This window comes from Salvia splendens, chromosome 15 (genome assembly GCF_004379255.2).
Source record: "Salvia splendens isolate huo1 chromosome 15, SspV2, whole genome shotgun sequence".
NCBI classification, from domain to species: domain Eukaryota; kingdom Viridiplantae; phylum Streptophyta; class Magnoliopsida; order Lamiales; family Lamiaceae; genus Salvia; species Salvia splendens.
Genome location: NC_056046.1, coordinates 9,143,304 through 9,170,941, shown reverse-complemented (window position 1 = coordinate 9,170,941; position 27,638 = coordinate 9,143,304). Strand labels below are relative to the sequence as shown.

Genomic DNA, 27,638 nt, shown 5'->3' with positions numbered 1-27,638 from the left:
AAAAATAGGGAAGAAAGAGTCTGGGTTCTGTTTCTATTTCTTCATCTTGATAGGCTGTGGCTACTTCAAGCCCATCATTAGCGACCCATCTGTTCAAAACTTTGATTTTTTCCACATTAATTTCTTCTAAATCTTGCAACATTAATATAGGATTGGTGCTGTCATTTATATGCCTTTTTCTTTTTTTGCCTTCCTTCTCTTTGTTGTGTGTGTGTGAGTGTGTGGAAATTTCATCGATTTGGGATTCCAAGAGTGTTTTGATCCACTTCTCTTCTCTTTATTTTTATGCTGTGGGTACTGTCACATCTCACCACTGTGGTTTGATCCTGTTTTTCTCACTAAAGGTATAGTCTTTGTGATCTATGCCCAGCCAATAATTCCTGATTTTGCCTTTTTTCATGTTTGGGAGTTTGTTTTGCACGTTGATGTTGCTAGATCAGGGAAATGTTGCATTATTGTAGAAATCTAAGTTGAGTTTGAGGTTTGCTGAATCTTGATTGTGTGGTTTTTGGGGGAATTTCTGTCTGTTTCTTGTTTAAGTAATTGGATTGGAGGTGTTTGAACTAGGATGGATGAGGAACAAGAATTGAGGTTTGTTTGTAGGTTTTGCTTCAAGAAATACCCTTGTGGGAAGTCTCTAGGAGGCCATATGAGGTCATGTGTAGTTGCAAATTCTGCTGAATCTGATGATAAACTACTTGATCCCAACATTAAGAAATTCCCATCATTTGTAGTTGTTGGTGTTGGTGGTGGAGGTAGAGGTGGGATTCAAAGCACAATGAGTGATCCAAGAATTGTTGATTTAGGAAATGGGCAGTCTAGCTATGGCCTAAGAGAGAATCCTAGAAAGAGTTGGAGGGCTGTGGGTTCAAGCTCCCCTCTGCTACAAGAGAAGTTTTGCAAGCAATGTGGCAAAGGGTTTCAGTCGTCCAAGGCATTGTGTGGGCACATGGCTTGCCACTCTGACAAGGATAGGGGCATGAAAGATGATCATTCTTGGACTAGTGAGATCCAGAAACTAGTGATGGATAGCCATTCGGATATGGAGGATGAGGACCGGGCAATCAGGACTAGGTCTTTGAAGAGCAAGAGGTTTAGGAAGATCGTAGTGAACTCCCCCTTCCCCGATGGTTCTTCGTCTGTCTCTGAGATTGATGGGGAGGAGCAGGAGGAAGCGGCCATGTGTTTGATGATGTTGTCTAGGGATAACGGGAGTAAAGGTGGGGTGAATTCTCTAGTGGAGAGTTCTGATAACAACTCTGTGATCTTGGAGACTAAGTCTTCCTCCATTGATATGAAGAGTGTGAGAAAAAAGTGTGATGTTATCAAGAATGGTTATGATCAAGATGTGAAGAAAGGTGGGGATGCTGTTGTTAAGGCAGAGAATTCTGACTCGGGCTATTTCTTGGACGAATGTTCCAAGGCGGAGGAGTCTGATGTGTCCATGGATGGATTACGCAGGACCATTGGTGTGAATGAGTATGAGGAGTTTAGGCAGAGCTTGAACAGAAGCCGGAGCTATAGAGCCGAGGTGAAGAAAGCACTGGCAAAGGAAAATGAGTATGATCATGATCATGGTAGCAATGGTAATAGTATAGCAGCTAAGATCGAGCAATCAAGAAAGAGGAGATATGCTGTTGAGAATTCTGATCTGTATAATGACTATGATGATCATAGGATCAAGACGGGCGACCCCCCTAGCACTGAGAAGAGGCTGAAATACGAGTGCTTCAACTGCAAGAAGACGTTCAAGTCCTACCAGGCTCTTGGAGGCCACGGACCGTGCCACAAGAAGAGCAACGCGTTGTATGAGTCAAGATATGAGAGTGGGGAGAATAGCCTAGATGATGAGTTCGCGGCTAGAGGGAAGATGGTGGAGTCCACCAGCAATAGGAAGCCGGCGCCTGACAAGAAAATGAATGCTAAGAAGAGCAAAGGCCATGTCTGCCCCTTCTGCAACAGGGTGTTCAAGAATGGGCAGGCGTTGGGCGGCCACAAGAGGTCACATTTCATCGGTGGCCATGAGGTGAACACGAACCCTAGCCCGGTCGCCAAGATGGACTTGCTCGACCTCAATCTTCCCGCTCCTCGGGATGATGAGGATGATGGCGACGACCAGTACTCGCCTTGGTAGGGCCGGAGATGGAGAGAGCAACTCGAGTATATACATTTATATCGGTGGACAGCAAACCACATTATGCTCCTTTCTTGCTTGCTTCGATGGCAGTCTTAGTTTGATGACTGTAAGCAGCTAGCCTCCTCGTATAAAGAAAGAAGGAAAAATGACAAAAGAGAAAGAAGAAAACCTTATGCATGTTCCATGAATATGCACAAATTTTGCAGACTTAAGATTTTATTTTTGTCTTCCAATTTGAAGCATCTACATTATTGTGTCTGAAAATGAAAAAAATTGTTGTTCTTTGTTACTATATAATACTCCATATAAGAGAGGCAGCTCTGTTTCTTCCAAGTTTTTGCATATGATGCTTTATTCACTATTTGTAAGTCATTTGATATTTGGATTAGGAGGCAAGGAAAAGTTGGACTATTTATTCCCACAAAACCTTTTTAATTCATGAGAGTAGCTGTCTTTAATTAATTGTTAGTTCCCTTGAATTGTAGTAATGGTTAAAGATGAGGTTTGAAGAGGTATGATCCATCACTATCACAGCACAACCTACCTTAAATACACAAGCACACATTTGAGTATTTAATGTCTCCTACTTTTTTTACTTGTGAGGAAAAGCAGCCCCATTCCTAGTTGTGTTAGCCCGACACACGCAGTATCGTGTATACTGATGATGTTATTTTATAGTCTTGCTTCATAGTCTGTACAAAAATGCTTGACATTCCATGTGTTTCGTAAGAGTTGGTTGCAACAGAACATTTTTTTGGATCCCATTTTCTTTCTTATTTTTCTTGTGGATACTAAATCTCATGATTGTTGTGTATGAAGCGAGTATATAAAATAAAAAGAAGACTAGTTAAAGCAGAAAAAGGTAAAAATTATAGATTGAGACGACGCTGTAGTACAAATATTAGTTGGGCCGCTATGTCCAAAACATAGGTGGGCCCATTATATACTACTTCAATTTCTGGACCCGATTGTGGGCCCAACTACTAAAAGTGCAGTCAAATTCGGCTTCAATAAATTCGTCTGAATTAAAAGTTGAGTGAATTCTGGAAAATTCAACTTAAAGAATACTAATAATTAATGCAGCAGCCCACGTTTTATCTAATAAATCTGTAAGTTTTATCTCTGAGGATTAATTTTATAAATTATTGGCAGATAGCTAGGACTGCTTCTAAGTTCTAAGTTCTAACTATATTTATTCATTTGGTGGGGATATCAAATATGGAATGAATGAACTGTAAAACGTAGACATTTATGTCATGCTATCAACAGCCTACGATCATAATTAATGTTCAATTTAGCCTCGATATTATTCGCAGTGTCATAATATCCAACCAAATATAAGCACACATTTCCCAAGTTTGACTACCTACTACGGTAATGGAGTATAATTGAAATGAGACACAAATTAGGACAAATTATCAACCACTTACTTTGTCCCATTAAAATATAACTATATAAATAAACAATTAACCACTTTACTCGTCTTCGAAGTCCACGTAAATTTGGGTGTATCATCCAAAATTCGCAACCCAAAAGTTAGTGGGAAATGTGAGTTATAAGTTATATCTGCGTCCAATTGCACATAAAATTCAGTTACTATATAGTAGTATTATCGAATCGAATTTTTTTCTAATAAAACCGACATAATTAGAATTGTCATTCTTTATATAATACAGAATTAAAATTGTATAAAAAATGTTGTGATATTGAAAAGGGGTGATATACTGCCGACATTTATTGTGTCATTGCCATTAAAATAAATAACATAACATTAAGCCTTTAGGGACCCCAACCCCCAGCACCTTAAATTTCACGCAAATATGTTTGGTTGGATTTGATTCCGAGCAACGGTCAAATAATGGTTCAATAAATATTTGGTAGTTTCATACACATAAATCAATTCTTCCAAGACAAACATACAATATTTTAAGTTATTTTATTTTACCGAATTTACGGAAAGTTATTTCTTTTCTTTGAAAAAAATCACCTGAAAAGGAATGTATATATGCATTATCTGGATTACTTCAACAATAATTCACAATGATAAGACTATTGAGATCCTTTCAGAATCTCCAAAAAGAAGTGGAAATATATATTACTCCTCAAACAAGAATTTAAAGATAAGAATGATGTAACAAAAAGATGTGTCCACATGCAAGCTCCTTTTTGGACAAATGTAACTAAAGTTTTGATGTGGATTATTTTATTTTATATATATTCCCGCAGACCACATTATTATTATCCACAAAGATCTGATGCGCCAAACTTGATATAGCTATAGCACAAGATGGGATCAAATATTTTCATCATCTGGTGCCTCATAGCACTGTCGTGCTTGTGTTGTGATGCTGTAGAAGTGAAGCTGGTAGTGAAAGGATCGAAATCCATAGCAAAAACTGATGAAGATTTCATCTGTGCCACTCTTGATTGGTGGCCTGAGACCAAATGCAACTACAATCAGTGCCCCTGGGGCAAAGCTGGCATTCTCAATCTGGTATGCACCTCCTTTTTTTAATAGAGAGAGAGAGAGAGAGATGAGTTTAGCTGAAATTGAGGTTAATTACATTTTTTCTGCTGTATTGTGTGTGTGTGAAGGGGGTTAGTAGAAACTGAGGTTAATTACATTTTCTGTTGTATGTATTGTGTGTAGGATTTGAAGAACAAGATTCTTGCAAATGCCATCAGAGGTTAGTTAATTAGTACTACTCCATCAGTTACTGAATTGATGTTTCTTGATCTGTTTTTTTACTTAATTAAGTGGTTAAGAATGTTGTTTCTTGGGTTTTTTAGTTGTATTAAGTGGTTAATAATGTTGTGATTGGTGTTTCTTGCTGATTTAAGTGGTTAAGAATGTTGTTAAAATGAAACAGCATTTAGCAGCCTGAGGATTAGGATAGGAGGTTCTTTGCAAGATCAGGTGGTGTACGATGTTGTTGGGGCATCGCTTCGAAAATGCCCTCATTTCAAGAGAATGGAGGGTGGGTTGTTCGGATTCTCTAAAGGGTGTCTGCCTAAGGAGAGATGGGATCAAATCAACAACTTCTTTCATGAAATGGGGTATGCATTATCTACATTGTATAGCTAGCTTCCTCTTCATCGATCAAATTTGCCTCTTAGAAAGCACATTTTGATGTGTGTGTGCGCGAGCAGGGTTAGGTTGACATTCGGCTTGAATGCATTGGTGGGGATGAGGAAGGGAGGAGGACCCGATGATTCCCTCATGGTAGGCGAATGGGACTCAAAAAACGCGTATGATTTGATCAACTACACAGCCTCCAAAGGGTACAAGATTGATTCATATGAACTTGGTAAAACTGAACTACTATGTTACAAGTGATCCATTTCATTGTGTTGTTGTTTGGTGTATTGTTGACACCCCCAAATGCACGATTTTTCGCCTAGGAAACGAGCTGTGTGGGAGCGGTGTGTCTGCAAGAGTTGAGGCAGTGCAGTATGCAAAGGACACTGTAGCACTCAAGAAAATAGTAGCTAAGTTTTACCCAAATCCTGCCACTAGGCCAAAGGTGCTAGGCCCTGCAGGGTTCTACGACAAGCAGTGGTTCGATGCATTTCTTGACACGACGGGACCTAATGTCGTTGATGGTGTCACGCACCACATCTACAACCTCGGTGCAGGTTGATATTCTTCCCAAGAAAATCGAAAAGATTTTATATCAGCAAGTTTAATTTAGTGTGTTTGTGTAGGTGTTGATCCCACCCTCATCAACAAGATTCAAGATCCGAGCTTTCTTGATCAGATAGCGGAGACATACAGGGATGTTGCAGCCACCATCGAGCGACACAGCCCGTGGGCAGGGGCGTGGGTCGGGGAGGCTGGTGGTGCTTACAATAGTGGTGGCAGATATGTCTCACACTCCTTTGTTGATGGATTCTGGTTTGTGGCTTTCTACAATGCCTATTTCTCTTACACACCGTTTTCGTTAACCGATCTAATCTTGTCTGAAAAATTAAAATAGGTACTTAGATCAATTGGGAATGACAGCAAAATTCAACCATAAGGTCTTCTGCAGACAATCCTTAATAGGAGGAAACTATGGTTTACTCAACACAAACACATTCATCCCAAATCCAGATTACTATGGGTATAACTAACTAAAATAACTAACAAACTACATTTCTTGAAATTTGTTGAATTCTCAATCCTTGTAGTTGGTTTCTTTGCAGTGCTCTCTTGTGGCACCGGTTGATGGGGACGAGCGTGCTCTCCACCTCCCACACAGGCTCCTCCTACCTGCGCGCCTACTCACATTGCTCGAAGAAAACAGTGAGCTAGCCCGCGAATCTTTCGTGTCAGTACACCACAAACTATACATGTTCATTTTTTGGTCTGAATTTGTGTTTTGTGATTCAGACAGGCATTGCAGTACTTGTGATCAACATGTCCAAATATACAACCTTTGAAGTTACTGTTGAAGATGATGCAAAGATATATGAATATGACCAAGAAGGTTATGTTAATGCATATGAGAGAGAAGAGTACCATTTGACCCCAAAAGATGGCAACATTTTGAGTGATGTTTTGCTGCTGAATGGAGTGGCGTTGAAGCTCACCGGAGCTTCTGGTATACCGGCAATGGAGCCACGCGTTGTTGATGCTTCATTGCCTATGAAGATCGCGCCGCGTTCCATAGTTTTCGCGGTGCTGAAAGGCTTCAAGGCCACAGCTTGTGCCTAGAGTTTCTCTAGTGAAGCCTTCCCGATCCGAATCCTTCGTCGCTGGGACATTTAGCGACAGAATGAACGACGAAAATACCGTTGTTAACTTGTATGGGGAGAAAGAGAGTTGTCTTTCTTCTATAAAATTATTCGTATGGAATAAAAACGATATATATTGGTCATATTCATAATGGAAAAAGTTGTTGATTTATTAGATTTACTAGAAATAAATGCGTGTGATCTTAACTTCCGCCTTGGACTTTTTTTAGGAGATAGAGTTAACTCTCGCTCTATTAGTTGGAGAGAAAACGTTTTAGTAATTGAGCTATGCTTCAACTTTTAGTCTAGTCTATTAGTTGGAGAGAAAACGTCTTAGTAATTGAGCTATGCTTCGTTGTTAAGTTTTGGATTCTTGGATAGTTAAGGGCACGTTTGATAAGAAAGATTGAATATAAAAAGATTTGCAAAGTAAAATAAGATATATGAGCTTCGTGTCAAGATAAGCTCAAATGAGGGTTTTTTCGTTGTTGTTTGGTAGATAAGAAATGAGGTAGAAATGATATCCGACCAAATCTGTGATATACATATCTTTATATTTTAAGAAAAAAACTACGAACTAGGATGGGCCATAGAGTATCACACATGCTTACATGATATGTTAATTATGATACCAAACACCTGGAAATAGTCATATACATATCTATATCTAGGCATTACTAACTTATCAAAACATGTCTTTATTATTTAGCCAAACTGGCAACTTTCTTTGTTTTTAAATTACTGGTCCCCTAAGTCAACCATCAAACATCTTTGTTTTTAAATTACTGGTCCCCTAAGTCAACCATCAAACATCAATACAACGGTAAGATCATTTTGGTAAACGGCAGGGGTAGTTTTCTTAAAATAAAATCCAGATGTAAACTTAATCAACATAAATCACATTTTGTGTTTCCTTGCAAGTTTAGAGAAATGTTGTTGGCGAAACACATTTAGACCCTCAGATTAATTATCTATGTATTGAAACGACATCAAACGCACCATATATGGCCAAAAAGAATGACTAAAAGAACAATTCAAGTGGAATGGAAACGTTTTGGCAAACACTAGTAAAATCTAACAAACTAGACAACATATTTAAATATAGTTTCCTGGAAAAAATTGCAAAAGAAAAGATTTGTGACTTTTTAATAAGGGTAGCCTTAGCAAATCGTATGAGTTTTGTTCTTATCGAATCAACATGAATATGTGATTATGACTTAGCTCAATAAGGTATAACCTGAACTCGACTTATGAAGAAAATTTTCAACCCGAACACGAATCAGACATGCCGCCTTCAAACCCTAACACAACCTCGCATACGACACGAATTCGTTAACAGCACAATATAACATATTGGTTGACATAACACGATAACCACATAAAATCGTATTAACAATCTGAATCTGGTGTACATGATTACAACCTAATATTCACAATAAAAACCCAATTTACTATAACAACACAATAACTGTCTAAACCTGATTTACACGATTACAATTTGATATTACAAGATAAATTTGATTTACACTTACTAAAATATAAATTTTTTAATAAGAAAAAATATAATTTAAATAGTAATGGTATTATTTTTAATGATTTATCCGAACATAACCCAATCCAACTAGAAATTATCGAGTCCTAACGAACCAATTAGATAAAAACACAAATCCGATAAGATTTTATTCAAACCCAACTAGAAATTATCGAGTCATAACGAACCAATTAGATAAAAACACAAATCCAATAAGATTTTATTCAAACCCATTAATTTTGTTACGGGATTTTCGTATTGAAAAGACTAAAGTCCCTTTTGGTCCTTAACATATAACGATTTTTTTATTTTGGTCCAAAACATTATCTTTTGAATTATTCGGTCCCTCACAAAAAAAATGGGTCACATTTGGTCCATTTTGGACGGAACCGTCAAATTTTTGACAGTTTTAATTACCGGGTCACAAATCCGTCACTAATTGGGAGAAACTGATCCGTCACTAATTGGGAGAAACTGATCTGTCACTAATTGGGAGAAACTGATCCGTCACAAATCCGTCACTAAACCGTACTATCACAAGCTCGGCCGCGTTTGGAAGCGGAGCTATCTCCTCTACGGCCAATCCGGCACCGGAAAATCCAGCTTCATCGCCGCCGCGGCGAATCTCCTAAGCTATGACGTTTCAGTTTGGTAAACCCCATAACATTTATTCTTCTTCGCCAAAACCCTGACATTCCACTGCAAATTCTCTAATTACTGCTATATTTCCTCAATGATTTCGCTCAAAATCATCCGCACTCTTCATGTCAGAAATCATACTCTCACCTTCTTCATTTCATCCAATCCTTCAAAATTTACTCACCTCTCTTCAATTCCCCAGCGCCCATTCTCGCGTTCGGCTCAATCCGCAGAAACCATCGATGAACAGACTCGCAGTTTTTCTCAACCCTTGAGCGGCTTCTTCAGAAAAGTCCTCTTCAGCAGTGAAAGTGCTGAAATCAATCGCGTTGCCGCCGAAAATGCGGAGTCGGAGGTGACAATTGTGGCGGGCAATCTGTGAAAGCTGGAGGAAGAAATTAGGGATTTGAACGAGAAAAAGTGCGAAACGGTGGAGAATCTCGAAATTAGTGACGGATTTGTGACCCGGTAATTAAAACAGTAAAAAAATTGACGGTTCCGCCCAAAATGGACCAAATGTGACCCGTTTTTATTTGTGAGGGACCGAATAATTCAAAAGATAATGTTTTAGACCAAAAATAAAAAAAATGTTATATGTTAAAGGACCAAAAAGAGACTTTATCCATGGAAAATTATCAATTCAACTTTTGATAGGCAGAGCGGTAAAACGTGAAATATAATAAAGATGAAGGGCAGTTATGTAATAGCAGGAAAAACATTTTGTTCTCAACAAAACAAAAAATGATTAATAATTATCATGATGAAATACTAAAATAGAAAATCCACCGCAAACTCAAGAGTCAAGACTGAGACCCCATCATCGGCTGCCTCAAATTCCATCTATTCATTGGGTCCAGCTTCAAGGTTTCTACGCTGATCCTCAAATCGCCCATCATCTCAAATTATACGTTTTTTGAGGTAATTTTGCTAATTTACTTGTTTATAGAGAAATCGTGACGCTTATCTGTGAAAATGTTACTGAATTTCGCTTTGCTTTGCCCATCGTCGCAAATTATGGAGTGTGTCTCGGTTCCAGGTTTTGTTTTATGTGTTTATATGTATAATTAATGTGGTTGTGCTCTTAACTTAGTTTGTAGTTGAGCGAATTGTGAATTTAATGATGATTGTTGCTTACTCTTGGATTTCGGTTAGTTTGATAATGATGCAAAAGCTTTGGAAGCTTAAGTGGTTTTTCATCTGAATTGACGTTTCGTTCCTTCACTGTTAGTTTGGAAATTGTGTATTTGAAGTTGATGGAGAATAATATTTGCATTTTTGTTTGAACTTTGATGATTGAGCATTACTAGAATTTCCACTACTGTTGGTAATAACTGAAGGATATGTCTTCTGTGGTAGTGGGAGGGTAGAGGAGGTGAAGATTTGATCTTGGAGCGTAAATTATGTACCGGTCTGGGGCCGCAACCACTTACCGAGGTGGAATGCCAACAGATAGTGGGGACTCTGTTGTGACCCTAGATCAAGTCCCGTGTTGGAGCGATTCAGACTTTAGGTACTCATATGAGAATGAAGATCCGGGGTTCCAGAATCTGCATTTTCCAGACCCATTGACTGCAGCATCTGAAGGGGAGAATGGTGGAAATGGAATGGTATCGAAGTTTCCCATGGATCGTGAAATTAACTCGAAAATATATCTTTGGATGGGCAACCCGTGGAATCTTGAGGTGGATGCTGTTGTAAATTCTACAAATGAGGTGAGTAGGTCATTCATTGTTATACCCTGATAATCATCTATTTGAATGAACTTTTGTAACAGTTCCGGCTTATGCTGACATTTCAAATCTCTTTTACTTGTCTCTATTATCCATACTTTTTCCTCTAGAATTAGGAATGGCAGTATCAAAATGGCTTATCCTAATCTCATACTACTTTTCTGTGTTATACTATAAGATATTCTGAATCCCCCAGCTCTTAAATTCCTATGGTTCTACTTGCTCAAAAGCTGTACATCTTTCAATCTTTGGAACATGCTTTTTTATACATACATGTTCCATATGCATGTGTTTAGTATTTACACAGCTTTTTGTGGTATCTTTGACACAAATGTCTCGTGATTTAATTTCTTCAATACAATCACAAAAATATTTCTTCTGCCTAATCACCCATATCTCAGTAGCCTTGAGAAATTGCGAACTCCTCTGAGCTCTAGCTGTCCAGTTGAGCAAACTTTAGAGCTTAAGTTGGCCATTTCTATTTTCACATGGGTTTATTGGATCCTTACATCTAATCATTTCAATCTTGTTTTCTTGATGGTTTGTCGTTCAGAAAATCTCTTGTTATTTTGGTTGTTTGACAGAACTTAGATGAAGCTCATAGTAGTCCTGGTCTGCATGCTGCAGCAGGACCGGGCCTTGCAGAAGAATGTTCAACCCTGGTGAGCTATAACTTTAGTCTAATTAAACAGGGTCCTCGATATTCTTCACTAGATTGCAATTATATTTGTCATATTTAAGAGTGCAATGTCATAAAGAATCTTGTTTCACTTTGGTAGTGAGTCGATGTGGATGTTGAATGTATGACCAAATCTGAATGGCAGACACAATTCCATCAAATTCAAGTTTCCTTGAGATTGGCAACAGAGTTAATATCATATAGGAGGCTATGATCTAATTTACCATTTATGTTGCAATGTGCTCAACACGAGATGCTAGACATAACTAGGAGAGGATAGTGAAGTAAAGATAGGTTTGCATGAATTAACATTTGATAGGACAAAATGTTGACACTGTAACTTATAAGCTACAGTATAGTTCCTTAGAATATTCATAAATTTGATCTTAGCAAATTATAAATAGGATAGTCCTCATTGTCATTATGTAGAACGCATACTAATGGCCTTTTCAATTATGTACAAACTTATAAGGTTGTGATGATGTGGTGATTTGTGTTTTATCATTTTGTAGGGTGGCTGTCGAACAGGAATGGCAAAAGTTACTAATGCTTATGATCTTCCAGCAAGGTGGTTATCCCAAAACATGCTTATAGTTATTATTCAGTTGTTTAGCTGTTCATTTACTGTACTGGGAAATCCGTATACTTTCGTGCATTTTCAGTTTGTATCTTTACATCAAACCACTTGGCTTGTGAAGAAGATATGTCCGAACTTAAATTAAGAGTTGGCACAGTAGTTTTAAGATTTGCTCTACTTATTTATATAGTCTTTGGTGAATATATTGGTCTTCAGGTTCTGTAACAGAGCAGTAAAAATTAGGATGCAATGTCTATCTTCTCCCTAACTTTTATTCAAAAAATAAGATTTCTTGTACTTTTCAGGAGGGTCATACATACTGTAGGTCCCAAATATGCTGTAAAGTATCACACCGCTGCAGAGAATGCACTCAGTCATTGTTATCGATCTTGCCTTGAACTTCTCATTGATAATGGACTTCGCAGGTGAGTTCAGTGACCTGATGTCTTTACTAGCTGTTAATTCTTCATTGTGTCATTCCTCTAATAAGTAAAATAGTGGGATTGAGCTCTTTTGAAAATTAATTACAGCATTGCTATGGGCTGTATATACACAGAAGCCAAAAACTATCCACGAGAACCAGCTGCACATGTGGCCATAAGTAAGTAGTTCCCTTACAGTTTTTCTATCTATAATATATTTCAATTTACCTGAATTGAAACCCATGCCCACTCCATTTTGTTTACTAGAATGATATGGAGTGAAAGGCGGAAGTAAAACAAGAACTGGAATTCAATATAAAAGAAGAACAATCCTCCAAAGAGGCCAAGATAATCCTCCGAAGAGGCCTACGGTTGATACCGTCCTAATACACTTTACTTTTCGAGATATCTAGCTCATCTAAAGAGGAGCTATTTATAGGGATCAACCTATAGATAAACAAGGAAACAAATCCTCAGCATTTAAAGTAATCTTTCAACAATCTCCATAATAATGAAAATAATCTAAAGAGATAATGGAGATCATTAGCTTGATCTCTATCAATTGCCTCGCTGTCAAAACAGTCTTGCCCACAAGGCTGGAGTTGAAACATAAACACATTGCTTTGATCGGTGGAGACTCGTACTCGTGCTTTCGAAAAGAATCCACATTGCCGAACAAGAGAAAATGACCAACAACATTAATGCATTGCTTGGGTATCCTTGTTGTTGGGCTTGCAAGTAGCCATTCATACTCAAGATGTTTGGTAGTCATATGCATCACAAAGGTACACCAACAACTAGCTTCAATGAATTCACATGTGGAATTGGGAGAGGAAAACATGAGCGGAGAGAGGTGGCCAGCCCCAACTGGACGTACAACGAGGGACGGAGAGAGTGCAAGCAGTTTTGATTGCGAAATGGATGGTGGAAGTGCAACATTAGGTTGGGTGATGGGCGACTTATGGAGATGCAGATTTGCAGGGATGGATGGTGCATCCAAACGTGGGAGAGTCACGGGTTGTTGGATTGGTTGTATCTCCTGCACGAGGGGGCTGGTTAGGTGCAAGAGGAAGTAGGGGCGGCGTTGGCTCGGTGTTGAAGTTGTGGGACTTGGTATTGTTGGTGTGAGATAAATGTTGATCATCTAAAGTGAAAGCGTTGTGTTGCCTGCGCTCCCGAATGAGGCCACGAGACTGCAGATCCTTCCAGAATGGTGCCAAGGCATCATTAATACACTTAGAGATCCGGACATCGAATGTGCTCATTTGCACTTTGATGTTCACGACCGCCTTCTCCAATCTGTCAAGACGTTCTTCAGTGCTGTGAGTGTTCACCATGATGCGATCCACGTTCACCGCTCCAAATTGATATGGAGTGAAAGGCGGGAGTAAAACAAGAACTGGAATTCAATATAAAAGAAGAACAATCCTCCAAAGAGGCCAAGATAATCCTCCGAAGAGGCCTACGGTTGATACCGTCCTAATACACTTTACTTTCCGAGATATCTAGCTCTTCTAAAGAGGAGCTATTTATAGGGATCAACCTATAGATAATCAAGGAAACAAATCCTCAACATTTAAAGTAATCTTTCAACAATCTCCATAATAATGAAAATAATCTCAAGAGATAATGGAGATCATTAGCTTGATCTCTATCATAGAATGCTTTTACAATTTTAGTACATACCTCTGTATTTTGTCATGAAACCCAATGTGTATCTTTCCTTTAGGAACCGTGAGGCGATTTTTTGAGAAACAAAAGGATAAAATACATGCAGTCGTTTTTTGTACCACAACATCATCTGATACAGAGATATACAAAAGGTTTGTTCACTGAAACTACCCATCGCTAGATCTAGTGATGCATATGAAGCATGACTCTTACTTTGTCATGCATTTGTTTCTTCTTGCTACAGATTGCTTCCGCTTTACTTTCCACGTGATAAACTTGAAGAGGAGATGGCTGTTTCGAAGCTTCCTGCTGATGTTGGAGATGAAAATGGTGAGACGGTCATAGATGAACGCAAAATAAGGATACAACCTTTACCCAATTTGAAAAAGGCCGCCTCAAGACCTCCACAGACCTCTACTGATCTGGCAGACAGCAATATATCATTAGCAAGACGGTTCGTGGCTCGTCATACTTTTCTAAGCCCTTTTAAGTCATATATAAGGTCACGTAAAAAGCTTAAGGTTTTAACTCTTATCTGGTTAACTATATGTGTAATGTGTGTTTGTTTTGTACTAGTTCTAAACTTGTTCAAACTTGTTTTGCTCACATACAAACGTAGTAGCACTAGACATGTTTTTCTTGTAATGGTTAACATCTTCCAAATGATACTTGCTTATGAGCATATTCATCTTTATTTCTGGTTCAGATGGTTTACTTTTCTGTTTAATGAGACCAAAACTCGTACGATTTGGGAACTGTTTCCCTGCATTGACTGTTATCAAAGCATTTCTTCTTTTTCAAACAGGGACTCATCGTACTTGGAGTCTTATCTGGATCCTGCATTCATGTCCCTGATCAAAGATCCAGATCAGAGGCGCAGAGAACAATGGGAAAAATCCGCTCAGGCTCGAAATGGTTGGAGTTTTGCTAAAATGCTTGGATATGGAGACATTGGGAGTCCTCCTTTATCAGCTGCTGAAGAATACTCGCTCCATTCTCGATACCTTGCTAAAGCAAATTCACTTAATCTTTCTGATATTGCTGAAATGAAAATTGTGTAAGGCACTGTTAACATTCTATTTTAATTGATGTTATGCATTTAAGAGGGATCCCTCCCTACAAATGATTTATGTCTAGCTTGACTCAGATTTATCACTGAACTGTTACTCAGATCAAAAATTTTGTAGACCATCTCTTTGTTATTAACAGACTTAACTTTAATAGTAGGATTTTCCCTGTATGAGCATCCTAATTAATACACAGCCTCTTGTCTTAATTTTAGTTACCGGGGTGGGGTTGATAGTGAAGGTCGTCCGGTGATGGTGGTGGTTGGAGCCCACTTTCTCCTAAGATGTCTTGATCTGGAGCGGTTTGTGCTTTACATAGTGAAGGTAAATGACCACATTTCAGTTATTTAATTTATTGGACCACTGCTTAATGGCCCTAAATATTAGTAGTATATTTAATGGCATCTATCTACTACTACTTTTTTTAACTTTACTTGCCATATTTGCTAGATGACTATATTATTGTTCTGTTTTCAGGAGTTTGAGCCATTGATACAGAAGCCTTACACAATAGTTTATTTCCACTCTACTGCATCATTGCAGATGTGAGTATTTTCACAGACAGATTATTCTCTTAGTGCCATTTCACTGTTTGCTTTAAATTCCCTATAAATGAGCAAACTCCAGCGTCTAATTAAAATTCCTATTCAACAGACAACCAGATCTGGGGTGGATGAAAAGGTTAGAGCAAATACTTGGTCGGAAACACCAACGCAATCTCCATGTATGATAATTCTCTTTAAAAGCTCCTATATCAACGCTGACAGACATTTTCTCTTCACATGCTCTTCTCACCGCTGTTAGCTTTATATAATGTAGGCAATATACATTCTCCATCCAACCTTTGGTCTGAAGACTGCAATTTTAGGATTGCAGATGCTTGTAGATAATGTGGTATGTGTGATCTCAGTTTATCCCGTTGCACAACAAGAATGAATCCCTCAAATTTCAGATATACCATGTCTCTCTTTTCCTGAAACTCAAGAAATTCTAATCCGATCTTCAGGTCTGGAAGAAGGTGGTCTACGTTGACCTACTTCTGCAGCTATTCAAATACGTCCCTCGTGAACAACTGACTATTCCAGACTTCGTATTCCAGTGAGTTGCTGTGCCTTCCAATCATCGCTTTCGTTATCGGCCTCATATAATCAATCCATGTTAATATGAACACTGTCTCAACTCCCATGATTGTTTAAAGTCCTAAATGATTACATTATTATATGATTACATTATTATATCCCCATATTTATTTTAGCTCATATAGATCTTATTGATTCATATTAAGTTTATCTAGAAGAAAATAGAGAAATATAAGTATCATAAAATCGCGGCTGCAGGCACGACATAGAGGTCAATGGAGGGAAGGGCTTACTCGTGGATCCAAGAACAAAATATGTATATACAAGACCGTAGCAGCAGATCCAGACTCCAGCGTTTGACACTTTTTCGTAGTCATCATTTCATTCATTTATGGGTCAGGTTGTATTGTAACGAAGTGTTACTAATATTTTATTTGCTTGTATATGTACTATGATCCCTCTTTTCACTCTACGGTGTATTTATAATCTTGAATCTATGTAGGGCAATAAAATTTTATGAGTCTGCAAATTTACATTTCTGAAACGTTGGGTTGTATAGATTCAGACTGCAGGCATATCTACTTATAGAATTATTAATTGGTAATTTCTAATAAAAACACTCAATTTTTATTCTATAATATATTGTACTTATGCCCCCTCAGTTTAGAGAACTGGATATGTTTCTAATTTCCTTTTCGAATCTCATATTTCCTTTGACACAAGTAATGTTTTAAAAGGCATGCATGTTGATTCAGGTAAGTCAATTTGTGATTTGAGTCGAGTGAATAGTGATTTCTTTCAGCAAAATGCTAGATTGGTGTTGAAACAAATAACATGTGCACGAGTTCATAATCAGTTTGATCATTTTTCATGATTTGGTGAATTTTTTAACGTTGCCACAGTTAATTAATTCATCTCTCTTTACCAAGAACTGTATTCATGTTGTATCTCATATTCCAGTATTAGGAACACAAACTCCCAGTATTTGACATTGAAAACAAGGATGTGTATATATGTAGATATGAATGGGGCCCACATTATTTCTGAATCAAAGGGCATAAATCACGACCACTACATTTACAAAGACAATTAACCAACATCACTCCCACAAAAAAGTACACTACTTTATGTTGGGACATTAATCTATAGAACTCCGATTCAAGAATGCAATGCCTCTCTTTTCCATTGTACTATGTTAGCACCACAGCATGAGGATTACCTGCAGGGCATCTCTGCCGGCGGGGACGTCTCGTCGTTTTGCCCCATCCCGTTAGGCTTCTGTCCTCCAAACCGGCTTCGATGCTACTGAGTTGCTGTATCAATGGAGCGCAAACCGCGCTTGCAATGGCAGGCGGGACGCTTTCAACCACTGCTCGTCTCCTTCCCCGAGCACCCCCGTTCCTGGTGCCATTTCTTCTTGCTGGCCCCGAGTTCCAAGTATGGCCCGTGGCTCTCATCATCCCTCCAAATATTTGGAGATCTTCTGTCACCTCATGCCTTGCCAGTGATGCTAAACCAGGAAGAACGTCTCGTTGGAAGTCCCTCCACTGCCTTCCTCTCCTTGCATGACCCCTACGAGTTCTGGTCTGAGGAGGCCGAGCTCGTGCCTCTTCGACTTTCTGGGGTTCGGAAATAAAAGGTGTAGGCATGTAGTCTTCTGCTTTCGTCTCGACTAGTTGCAACGCCCTAGCCTCAAAATCATCTATCCCCTGGGATGAATCCACCTTTGGTTGTTCATCCTTGACTGATGTGTTCACAACTTCACTAGAATCTGAAGATACTGCACTGGCCAACACAAGTAACGCTTCTCCCAATGAAGCTTCAGAAGGAAGAGCAACAATATCCTCTGTATCGACCTGTTGAAATGATGAGATGCCAACTAGAGTTTCGGCTGCATCTCTAAGAACCTCATTCTGAATTTCCTTATTTTCAAACGGCTGCGAGGACACCTCGTTCAGCATTTTTCTTTTCGGCTCCATACTATCATCCTCGCTCTCCTCAAGGATCGGAACTTCCAGATCTATCTCCAAAGTCATCTTGACTCTGGGATCACTCCGTTCATAACAGGGCGATGAAGGATCTTCAGAGTCACTAACACAACAATTCAAATCGATGTGGTCCTTAATATGAGTGCCCTTTTTTTGGTTTTGTTTCTCCATAATTGGCTCATCAGCAGCAATTTGTTCATCAGGCTCACATGCTACGTTTATATCAATTATCCCATTTTTTCTTCCATCACCCGTGGTCGTCCTTCCTTCAGGGTAACAATCGACATCCACTGAGATGGACTCGGGGCATGACCTCTCATTGTCGCGTACATGTGTTTCAAAAATGGGAAAGCCGAGAATTTTCTTAACGGCTTGAGGTTGACCTGCTGCTTCCTTCACTCGTAGAGTCACAGAATCACATGAAGTAGACATACGTTGTGAGGAAAACAGTTGATTAAGATCTCTAACTGTTCCACTATTGCTACACAATTCATTGGAAGAATCATGACGGTAGCCTAGTTCTCTCGATATTTCTGATCTTCTTGTATCCATAACCCCATCAACATGCACAGACTTAGGTCTAAGCCATGGCAAAGCCAGATGATTGTCTTCAGGCTTGCTCTTCCCATCTGCCATATTAAGATCCTGCATGATCACATTCTCATTCGCGAGGCTTTTGGGAAGCTCTTCATTCAAGTTAATATCCATAGCAGGCTTTGGATCAGCATGATACGAACCCTTAAGAAAACTCGCAAAGCCATGATTAGTCGATGAAGATGAATGGTGAAATCCATTTGATTTTAGCTCACTACCCAAACCTCCATTAACATGCCACTTTTGGCCAAAAGATTGCTGGCATGGAGCAGGAGGCTGCAAATGTTTACCAACTGCTTCTACTGGATTTCTAGAAGTTTCCGGTGTTGTTACCTTGGGAGTAAAACTACTTGATGGATGTGCCCAAGATGAGACAGTCTGAAACCATGAACTGGCAAAAGAAGACGGCAAATTAAAGAATGGATAAGAGCCAGGAGCATGAGAAGCTATAGATTCGAACTGGCTATTATTGGAGTGACTATAACATCTATCAGAAGATTCTAAACCATGCTGGAATCCCTCTCTCCATTTCTCTTCCCTATTGTAATTACTTGAATACATTCCGGGAGGATGATGAACCAGGTTAATGGTCCCTTGCCCCGGAAGGGAAGATAAATGTGACTTATCTGGTTGACAACCTTGCATGGCAGAACTTAGGTTACCCTTCCGGGATCCTGAAAATACAAGAAATTAATGCTACTTTAAAAAATTAAGCAATAGTGCAAGATAAATATTCAGTTTATAACCAAATCGAACATGTCAAAGAATACAACTTCAACAGCACGTGCTGATTTTTAGCATAGCATTATTGGTTGAATTTCAAAAGTTATTCATTAACATAACTGGTGTTTCTTCCTTCTCTCTCTGGCCACCATACTACCACTCTTAGGATAAACTATTGCATGGATGTGTTGATGCATGATAGAAGTAAGAAAATTTTGACATACCATAACCAGCAAAATGTAAAACAGGCTGAAGGCATTATAATACAGTTACAGTATAGATGTGAATTATTATCATACTCCATATTTTTAGTTCAAGTAACCCTAGAGTTTAGCTTATTTGATATCATGACAGCGAGAGAAATCAGAAATAGAGCAAAGAACTATGGAAGTTCATTAAAAATCATTACCTGCTCTGTTTGCATGGGGAAACCATCCCCTGTCATTAACCTGACTATCAACAGACGAATTTATTGAAATTCCATCACGCACATGCACGGGATCTCCAGCTACACTTAAAAAACTAGCAGTTGATTTGGCATGCTGGTGTATGGTTTTAGCCTCTCCATTTTGTGAAGTATGACCTAGGAAATCAATTGATGATGGAGCTGTTGCTTCTTCAATTTGAATGGGTTCATTTAAATCAGCCAAACCAACAGAACTCCTTAAACAGGCAGCAGAAGCTGAAGCTGGGCGATCAGTTTTTTTACCCGCATGACTACCAATGAATGACCTCATAACATTTTCAGGTCCATTGTTCAGATCACCGTTACGACAGGAACTTGATACACCAGATTTTTGGTACCCCTGCAAATTGTCCTCTTCTTCGGGGTCTACGTACTCATCAGCTGGCAGTTGTAGATCAAATAACTTCTTTCTTACTTTCAGTGGTCGTGAGTCTAATGCTTCAGAGTTTATTGTGGTGCACCCATTCGGGAAAGGAAGCCGACCTGGCTGTATAGGGTTCCCTTTTGTGCAAGTTGTGGGAGAACTAAGATTTTCAACAGCACCAATAGATGTTCTACCATAACCAGAATTCGACAAAGGAAAACCTGCCATATGCCATTTTCGAGCTTCTTCTGAAGGCACTTGAGGTCCTGGAAGACTTGATGATGATGCTGGTTCCACTGATGCTCGATCACCATTATGTGGTTCACTCTTTTTGAACTCTTCCATCATGTCCCTTTGTATTCTATAAAGACGATGGAGTTCCAAAACCTGTATGCCCAGAGTTATTCATTGAATTACAAGGATATAGACTGCCCCAGTTCGAGACCAAATCAACCAGCAAATGATCTTCGAATGAGCAACATAACGATAAAAGAGATCCAAAGTACCTGATTCTTAAATACTGCCTCGTGTTCAAGCATTTTTTGTTTCAAGGAGTCTTTCTCATGCCCCGGGTAACCATTTTCTAGAGTCCTACTGCTAGAATCGTCATTAACGTCCCTCATCGTGTACAATCCTGGGAAGTAGCTTTTGCAATGCATCTTCGTTCCCATTCCTGTAGGAAATAGGAAACATTAATTTGCCAAGTCCAGGGAGAAATATGGTAATATGTCAACTTTTAATATGCTTAGTTTCCACCATTAGCATTACCAAACCTATAATATCACTGAACTTGAATCTACTGCATAGATGATATGCTACCCAGAACACAACTTAGAAACAGCAAAGATTGATACAATTAACACTATGTATATCAACTCTGCAAGTAAGTATGCATTGAAAGCAGATCCTATTTGCACGATCACACATAAAAATACAAGCACCAATCCAATATCAACAAGTAAATATCAATCCAAAACCCTAAACACGACAGCAGATATTCTTCAGAACCAAATGGACAATCCGAAATTCCAGCAAATGAAACCACTCATCTCCATAATTTCCAATTCAGGTTACAATCATGAATCTACTCTAAATAAGATTATCAATTACATAGAGAAACTATTTACAAGCCACTGGATAAACACTACCTCCGATTTTCCGTGTTTTCTGTCACAGTCAAACACGGGTAAACCTTAATTGAAAAAAAAATGGAAGAGTAAAAAAAATGGAAATAAAAGAGGGAAAATAACCTCATAACCACATCCTGAGACCACTTCTCTCCTCAACAATACCAAATCATAGAGCAGTGTTTCCCATAATTAAGGAAGGCAGAATTCAGAGGGTTTCATACTGTAAAAGACGAAGCCAACAGAACAGGAAAATAAAAAAAAAAGTAGAAAATAAAAGAAGCTAAAGTGGCAGCAGTAATTATCGGGAAATGGAGGAAAGAAGTTAGCGTTTTGGTAACCCCATTGAAGAAGCTTAGATCCTCACCAAATTCTAACTAAATATTGGGAGATTTCGATCTGCTGGGTCTCTCTCTTTCTATCTCTGTGTGAGAGAGAAGAAATTGAAGGTAGCCAATTTAGAAAGAGAGAGAATGAGAAGAAATGAAATAAAAAAGTGAGAATTTTATGCAACTGTATATATTTAATTATTATATATACTAAGTATTTAATTAATATGGATTTTGTAGAGAGAGAGATCCCAGATAAGAAATCTTAACAAAAACAAACGACCTTCTAAGAACAGTGACAAAATTTGTCAACATCCGGTCTCTCTTTATTCTAAAATCTCTCTCCCTAACACACTATGGAAAAACACTACTTCCAAAGAGCACATGTGGGCTCGGATCGACTTTTATTAATTTTGTCCTCTATACTATTCCCCAATAGCACAACACTCATATTCATTCTCTTCTGCAAGAACATGCTCAAGGGTCTCACGGTTCTATTATTCAATTTAAATAAAAACATTTCCACAATATTAAAATGCATTAAAAATACTCGGAATACTATTACAAATTACAAAAAAAATAAAAAATTACATAATTAAAATCCTAAAAATTAAAAATTACATAATTAAATTCATAAAATAAAAAAAAAACACTCCTCGTGGCCGAATTTCGCCCAAATGTATTTGATTAAGTATTCTTGTGAGTCTTGTTTCGATCCGCTCATTAAATTCTTCCACTTACAATGCATGCAGCCAATGCTGCCAAGCATACCGGGAAAACCGTGGACTGTTTTGTGAAGATTAAGCAACCGTTGACAATCATCGGTGGTGGGTGCCCGAAGGAATTCCTCACCGAAAGCAGAACGAACGTCGTCGCAAAAATTTTTGAGCCATAGGATTCCAGTTGACTCACCCACATGCAAATACTCGTCGAAGAGGTCAACTGTTTGCCCAGTAGCAAGTTGTCGGATGGCACAAGTACACTTCTGCAACGCAGAGAGACTTTGCCGACCGGTTGCGTCTCTACGTGATTGAAAGTATTCAACACGGGCGGACAATGTGTTGACAATACGCATAAACAATCGTTTTGACATGCGAAAACGGCGTTGAAAGTAATCTTTCGGAAACCGCGGTTGGTCGGAAAAATAGTCGGCAACGAGCCTTTCGTTGGCTCCCTCCCGGTCACGAGCTATTGATCTAGTTGGTCGAGGAGGAGGGGCGGGGGTAGTGGCGGCGACATAGGCTTCATAGGCGACACGATATTATTCATAGTATTCTTGTTCTTCGCGCTCCGCTTCCGCAATGATATCGGTGAAATCCATTTTTGAATTTTTTAGAGAGGGTTTGAGTGAGAGAGAAATATGTAGATGAGTTGTATGAAAAAATATGAATGAGAGATGATTTGATGTGAAAAATGGATGATGAATGTGTGTATTTATAGATGACTTTGGGATTTAAAAAAATTATTAAAAATAAAAAAAATCAAAAAACGGTAATAAAACGGCCATATTTTTTGGAATATGAAAATATTTTTTTTTAATTTTGGGTATTATTTTCTATTTTTTTTTAAAAAAAAAGAAAAATCCAACGGATAATCCGTTGGCGAATAGAAACGTGTCACGTCGCCTGCTCAGCGGCACGGACGAGCTCGATGCATCGAGCAGCGCCGTGCCAGCGCGTTGCCGTACCAGCGGCACGGACGCCGTCCGTCCTAGCGAGCACCGCTGCGGATGCTCTTATATGGACAGATTTAATGGATTTTTGGTGATTTGCAACCTAATTTATGCTTGAGCTCATAGTATTTATTTTCGTAAATAAGGGTTAGGTATTTAATTGTTATCCAAACAAGTGTAGTTACGTATAACATCTCTTAAAACATAAGATAATCAATGTATATACTCTGTCCATTCTGTTAGATCTTTTACACACATTAAGAAAAACATTTACTGTTTTTGAAAATGTACAATATACGTATAATTATTCTATTTTGTCTTATCTATTGCTACACATATTATCTTCATAAACATTAAAGAAGATTATTTTAGTAAATAATTGAGAAAAATCAAATAAAAAATGAGCTATATTGGAGTAGTAGAAGTAGTATATATTTAATTTTTCTCGGTTACAAATTTACATTCTTATTTTATTTTACTTTACTTTTTATATATTTGTTAGGTGAAAATGAAAATATGGCGGTGTATAAGGATTTAGAGCATCCACAACCGTGCTCTTGCCAACGAGCACGGTTGTGGGCCTGACCCCACTTTTTCTGCCTGCTCTTAGGCAAGAGCACAACACCTACAGTCGTGCTCTTCCGCAAGGACGAGCACAAGGGCCCCACCATTCTATTATTCAATTTGAATAAAAACATTTCCAAAAAATTAAAATGCATTAAAAATATCCGGAATAATATTACAAATTACAAATAAAATAAAAATTACATAATTAAAATCCTAAAAAATAAAAATTACATAATTAAAATCCTAAAATTTAAAAAGTACGTAATTAAAATCCTAAAAATTAAAAATTACATAATTAAATTCATAAGTGACCGAATTTCGTCTAAATGAATGATGAATGTGTGTATTTATAGATGGTTTTTTAAAAAAATTCAAAAAAATTTTAAAAAACGGTAATAAAACGGCTATATTTTTGGGAATCCGATTTTTTTTTTAATTTATGGTATTATTTTCGATTTTTAAAAAAAAAGAAAAAAAATGCCAACGGCCAATAGAAACACGTCACGTCGCCCTGCTCGCTGGCACGGACGTGCTCTTAAGAGCACGTCACGTCGCCCTGCTCGCTGGCACGGACGTGCTCTTAAGAGCACGTCACGTCGCCCTGCTCGCTGGCACGGACGTGCTCTTAAGAGCACGTCCGTGCCAGCGGCAAGGGCAGACGGAGAGCTTGTGCTCACCGTTGCAGATGCTCTAAGATCATTCATAACGGATCCCTTTACCTCTCCTCGGACATCTACCATTTTATTTTAAAATTTCACTTTTTAATTAGCAGTTAATTTATTAAATTTAAATACATAATAATATAAATAACTAAAGTATTTAATTAAAAGCATTAAAATTACAAGTCTTCAAAAAAAGTGTGCATATTTATAAAATTTAAATAGATAACACTACGAATAACTAACTTATAATTACTTAACTAAAAACATTAAAGTTACCAAGTTCCTAAAAAATGTGTTGAAGTAATCTGACTTAGATTTCGATGCCTGCATAGTTTGTTGACTAAATTATGTGGCTATTTGTATTTCCCTGTAAATTTTCTAAACTTTTTCTAAATTTTGGTTTTGCAACAACTTTGAAATTTATGTATAAATTTCAAATTACTTTATAAAATTTAGGACTTGTTATGCATGCTTACTAAAATATTCCATCATACATGGCACAACTGTCGTTCACTCATACTTCACTTTTGTAACGTAAAAATGGGTTGAAAACTCTAAATAAATTCCATTAATAGGTAATCAAACCTCACTCTGAATGCAATTAGTAACTGAAATTTTTTGATTCATCTAGCATTACTGAAAATCTGAACAAAGAGAAAGTGGCAAAGGCAGACGTATAAAAATAAAATGAAACAAAATTTGATGAATCAAGAAAAGAGAGTGGAGGGTAGGAACGAATGTATCATAAGAATTCTTGGAATCATTCTTGATGGGTGTAGAGGTAACTTTTGGTTAGTATATAAAAGCATGTTTGATAGGGAACATAACTCATCTGCTTGGAATTCTATAATCATTTAAAATTTTAAAATGAGTTATAAATAGTTATAGAATTTCATATAGATGAGTTATCTTTCCTACAAACATGTGTTGTTTAAGGAGTGGACTCACTCCCTCATACTACACTTTTGCAAAGCAAAAAATTAATACTCTAATACGTTGAAAGCTCCAAATCAACCCACTCTCACAGCCCACAATCATCCCATTGAAGGTGAAGTGTGAGTAATTCATTTTATTGCACAATTCAACCAAATAAAACAAACATAAGCAATAAATGTAGCTTTGCGATTACAATTGTAAAATCGTAGATTCTCAGTATGTTACGTCCTCAACACAACGGAGACTTGATGGAAGCACAATCTAAAAGTATTTAATTTAGTATAACATGAGACGGTTTGTTTGCCTCCAGTGTGACGTGATTTTAATGGTAGTGACATAATTTAAGCAGCAAGTTATGTAAGCGATGAAATCTACCTAGTGGCAAAATCAGATCAAATGATTATAATTTGGTAATTTACTCACGAATTTTTCAAAGATAATATGCAAAAATGAAAAAAATAGGAATTTAGGCCAATACCGCCGCTAATTGTATGTCTCTAAGGCCATGTTTGGTTGGCAGGAAAGTAAAGTTGACAAGGAAAATGATTCCTGGGAAAATGAATCTCGGGAATATGATTCCTAATAACTTTACTTTCTCGTGTTTGGAAAATATCAAGATTTTAAAGTTAATATTTGATTTAAACACTAAACTAAAAATATACTTATCATTTTTATTTATAAAAAATAATAATACATATTATTTAATAAATTATTAATTACAAATGATAATAATTATATTATTATATTTATTATTATGATGGATAGTTTAAATATGGATTATACATCATAATATATAATAATAATATAATAAATAAGATTATTATTATATTTACTAAAGTTTTAATTGAATAAATTTTTTAATTTAAAATTTTACTACAATTTTATTGTTAATTACTAATTTATAAAGTAATAATTATTATATAATTATAGTTATTTTTAATTATTTAATAAATTATTATTATTATGATAATAAAAATTAAATATAAATATTAATAATATAGTTATAATTATGATAATTTGAATTATAGTTATTTATTATCCTGAAATTAGGCATGGTTTATACTTTTAAATTATTTTTAAAATATTGTAGTAATAATAATAATAATAATAATAATAATAAAACTATACTATATTGCATTAAATATGTAAGAATTCTAAAACTGGGAACAAGAATACCTAAGAAAAGTTAGGATTCAGAATCCTGGAAAGTTGTACTAACTTTCCTTGTTTCAGGATTTTGATTACTTTCCCAGTTTAATTAAAAACCGAAACAAACACAGGAATTTAAAATTTAAGGAATCAGAATACTTTCCCAGACAGAATCCTGGCAACCAAACATGGCTTAAATGGTAATGAAGTTTAAGAATGCCATGGAACCAAATATGGAGTAGTAATTTGATGGACTCTATTATACTACAATAGAATCTAATGTTTCAAAATTTTATTGAGGCAAACGAAAAATCAACTATACTGTGTTTATTTTTTGTTACTGTGAAAATCAGTGTACTTGATATATTTATGAATCAATATAACAACCATAATAAATTTAAAATGCAACCAAATATATCTCGTGATTGATTCATTATTCATCACGATCCGAATTAAACACATGCGACTAGATTATTGTAGTAGTATTATATATACTGTAATCCAATAAACAGTTGCACATAAACTAAACCCCAGGAAACAGTGAAAAGACTTTTTAAATTTGTTATTTCCATGGATAAGAGTATTCTATTGTAAATTGCTATTTTAAGTAGTGTCGTATTGGCTCATGCAAGAATCTCGACAAAGGCGCGGACCCCACCTCTAATTCTCTTAAAAAAATAGATTTCCTGATTTTCTCTCTCTACTCTCTCACCTCAGAATTACGGAAAAGGGCTTTTTGATTCGCCTGCGCCAGATTTAATTGGCCAATTTGCTGTGTTTAGTGGAGTAATTGGTATCAGAGAAAAGTACGTG

General features: G+C 37.2%; 4 protein-coding genes across 6 annotated transcripts; 3 read left to right on the top strand and 1 right to left on the bottom strand.

Moving 5' to 3' along the window:
* The first annotated feature begins 7 nt into the window (after positions 1 to 7).
* Positions 8 to 2,434, top strand: LOC121767843. Its single transcript, XM_042164165.1, has one exon. It carries the CDS (start codon positions 569 to 571, stop codon positions 2,132 to 2,134), a length of 1,566 nt encoding a protein of 521 aa, XP_042020099.1. The 5' UTR covers positions 8 to 568; the 3' UTR covers positions 2,135 to 2,434.
* Positions 2,435 to 4,364: 1,930 nt separating this feature from the next.
* On the top strand, positions 4,365 to 7,028 carry LOC121769498 (heparanase-like protein 2). The gene is made up of 9 exons (XM_042166324.1): positions 4,365 to 4,631; positions 4,788 to 4,824; positions 5,008 to 5,194; positions 5,288 to 5,445; positions 5,540 to 5,773; positions 5,843 to 6,032; positions 6,115 to 6,240; positions 6,323 to 6,422; positions 6,510 to 7,028. The coding sequence occupies exons 1-9, from the start codon at positions 4,425 to 4,427 to the stop codon at positions 6,831 to 6,833; spliced, it is 1,563 nt and encodes a 520-aa protein (XP_042022258.1). The 5' UTR covers positions 4,365 to 4,424; the 3' UTR covers positions 6,834 to 7,028.
* A 2,769-nt stretch (positions 7,029 to 9,797) lies between these two features.
* LOC121769278 (protein GDAP2 homolog) lies at positions 9,798 to 16,792 on the top strand. Of its 2 annotated transcripts, none has more exons than XM_042166023.1 (15): positions 9,798 to 9,941; positions 10,380 to 10,735; positions 11,338 to 11,415; positions 11,945 to 12,000; positions 12,315 to 12,434; positions 12,540 to 12,610; positions 14,161 to 14,254; positions 14,347 to 14,556; positions 14,908 to 15,159; positions 15,385 to 15,493; positions 15,647 to 15,714; positions 15,824 to 15,893; positions 15,989 to 16,063; positions 16,176 to 16,267; positions 16,507 to 16,792. In XM_042166023.1, the coding sequence occupies exons 2-15, from the start codon at positions 10,424 to 10,426 to the stop codon at positions 16,580 to 16,582; spliced, it is 1,683 nt and encodes a 560-aa protein (XP_042021957.1). In that variant the 5' UTR covers positions 9,798 to 9,941; positions 10,380 to 10,423; the 3' UTR covers positions 16,583 to 16,792. The 2 variants fall into 2 exon arrangements, with proteins under 2 accessions (XP_042021957.1, XP_042021956.1); XM_042166022.1 differs by having other exon boundaries at positions 14,347 to 14,604.
* Positions 16,793 to 17,210: 418 nt separating this feature from the next.
* On the bottom strand, positions 17,211 to 22,027 carry LOC121768471. Of its 2 annotated transcripts, XM_042164997.1 has the most exons (5): positions 21,878 to 22,027; positions 21,634 to 21,733; positions 20,890 to 21,056; positions 19,963 to 20,770; positions 17,211 to 19,504 (listed from the first exon to the last, which is right to left on the bottom strand). In XM_042164997.1, exons 3-5 carry the CDS (start codon positions 21,052 to 21,054, stop codon positions 17,439 to 17,441), a joined length of 3,039 nt encoding a protein of 1,012 aa, XP_042020931.1. In that variant the 5' UTR covers positions 21,055 to 21,056; positions 21,634 to 21,733; positions 21,878 to 22,027; the 3' UTR covers positions 17,211 to 17,438. The 2 variants fall into 2 exon arrangements, with proteins under 2 accessions (XP_042020931.1, XP_042020932.1); XM_042164998.1 differs by lacking the exon at positions 21,634 to 21,733 and having other exon boundaries at positions 21,878 to 22,008.
* Between the last annotated feature and the right edge of the window lie 5,611 nt (positions 22,028 to 27,638).

Excerpts from the sequence above, each read along its gene's own strand:
- LOC121767843 (XM_042164165.1), top strand. The coding sequence starts at position 569 with ATGGATGAGGAACAAGAATTGAGGTTTGTTTGTAGGTTTTGCTTCAAG.
- LOC121768471 (XM_042164997.1), bottom strand. The coding sequence starts at position 21,054 with ATGGGAACGAAGATGCATTGCAAAAGCTACTTCCCAGGATTGTACACG. Across the intron at positions 20,771-20,889 it reads AGGCAGTATTTAAGAATCAG|GTTTTGGAACTCCATCGTCT; the intron begins GTACTTTGGATC and ends CTGGGCATACAG. Across the intron at positions 19,505-19,962 it reads TCCCCATGCAAACAGAGCAG|GATCCCGGAAGGGTAACCTA; the intron begins GTAATGATTTTT and ends TTGTATTTTCAG.
- LOC121769278 (XM_042166022.1), top strand. The coding sequence starts at position 10,424 with ATGTACCGGTCTGGGGCCGCAACCACTTACCGAGGTGGAATGCCAACA. Across the intron at positions 14,605-14,907 it reads CCTTTTAAGTCATATATAAG|GGACTCATCGTACTTGGAGT; the intron begins GTCACGTAAAAA and ends TTTTTCAAACAG. Across the intron at positions 15,715-15,823 it reads TCTACTGCATCATTGCAGAT|ACAACCAGATCTGGGGTGGA; the intron begins GTGAGTATTTTC and ends CCTATTCAACAG.
- LOC121769498 (XM_042166324.1), top strand. The coding sequence starts at position 4,425 with ATGGGATCAAATATTTTCATCATCTGGTGCCTCATAGCACTGTCGTGC. Across the intron at positions 5,195-5,287 it reads AACTTCTTTCATGAAATGGG|GGTTAGGTTGACATTCGGCT; the intron begins GTATGCATTATC and ends GTGCGCGAGCAG. Across the intron at positions 6,033-6,114 it reads TCCTTTGTTGATGGATTCTG|GTACTTAGATCAATTGGGAA; the intron begins GTTTGTGGCTTT and ends AAATTAAAATAG.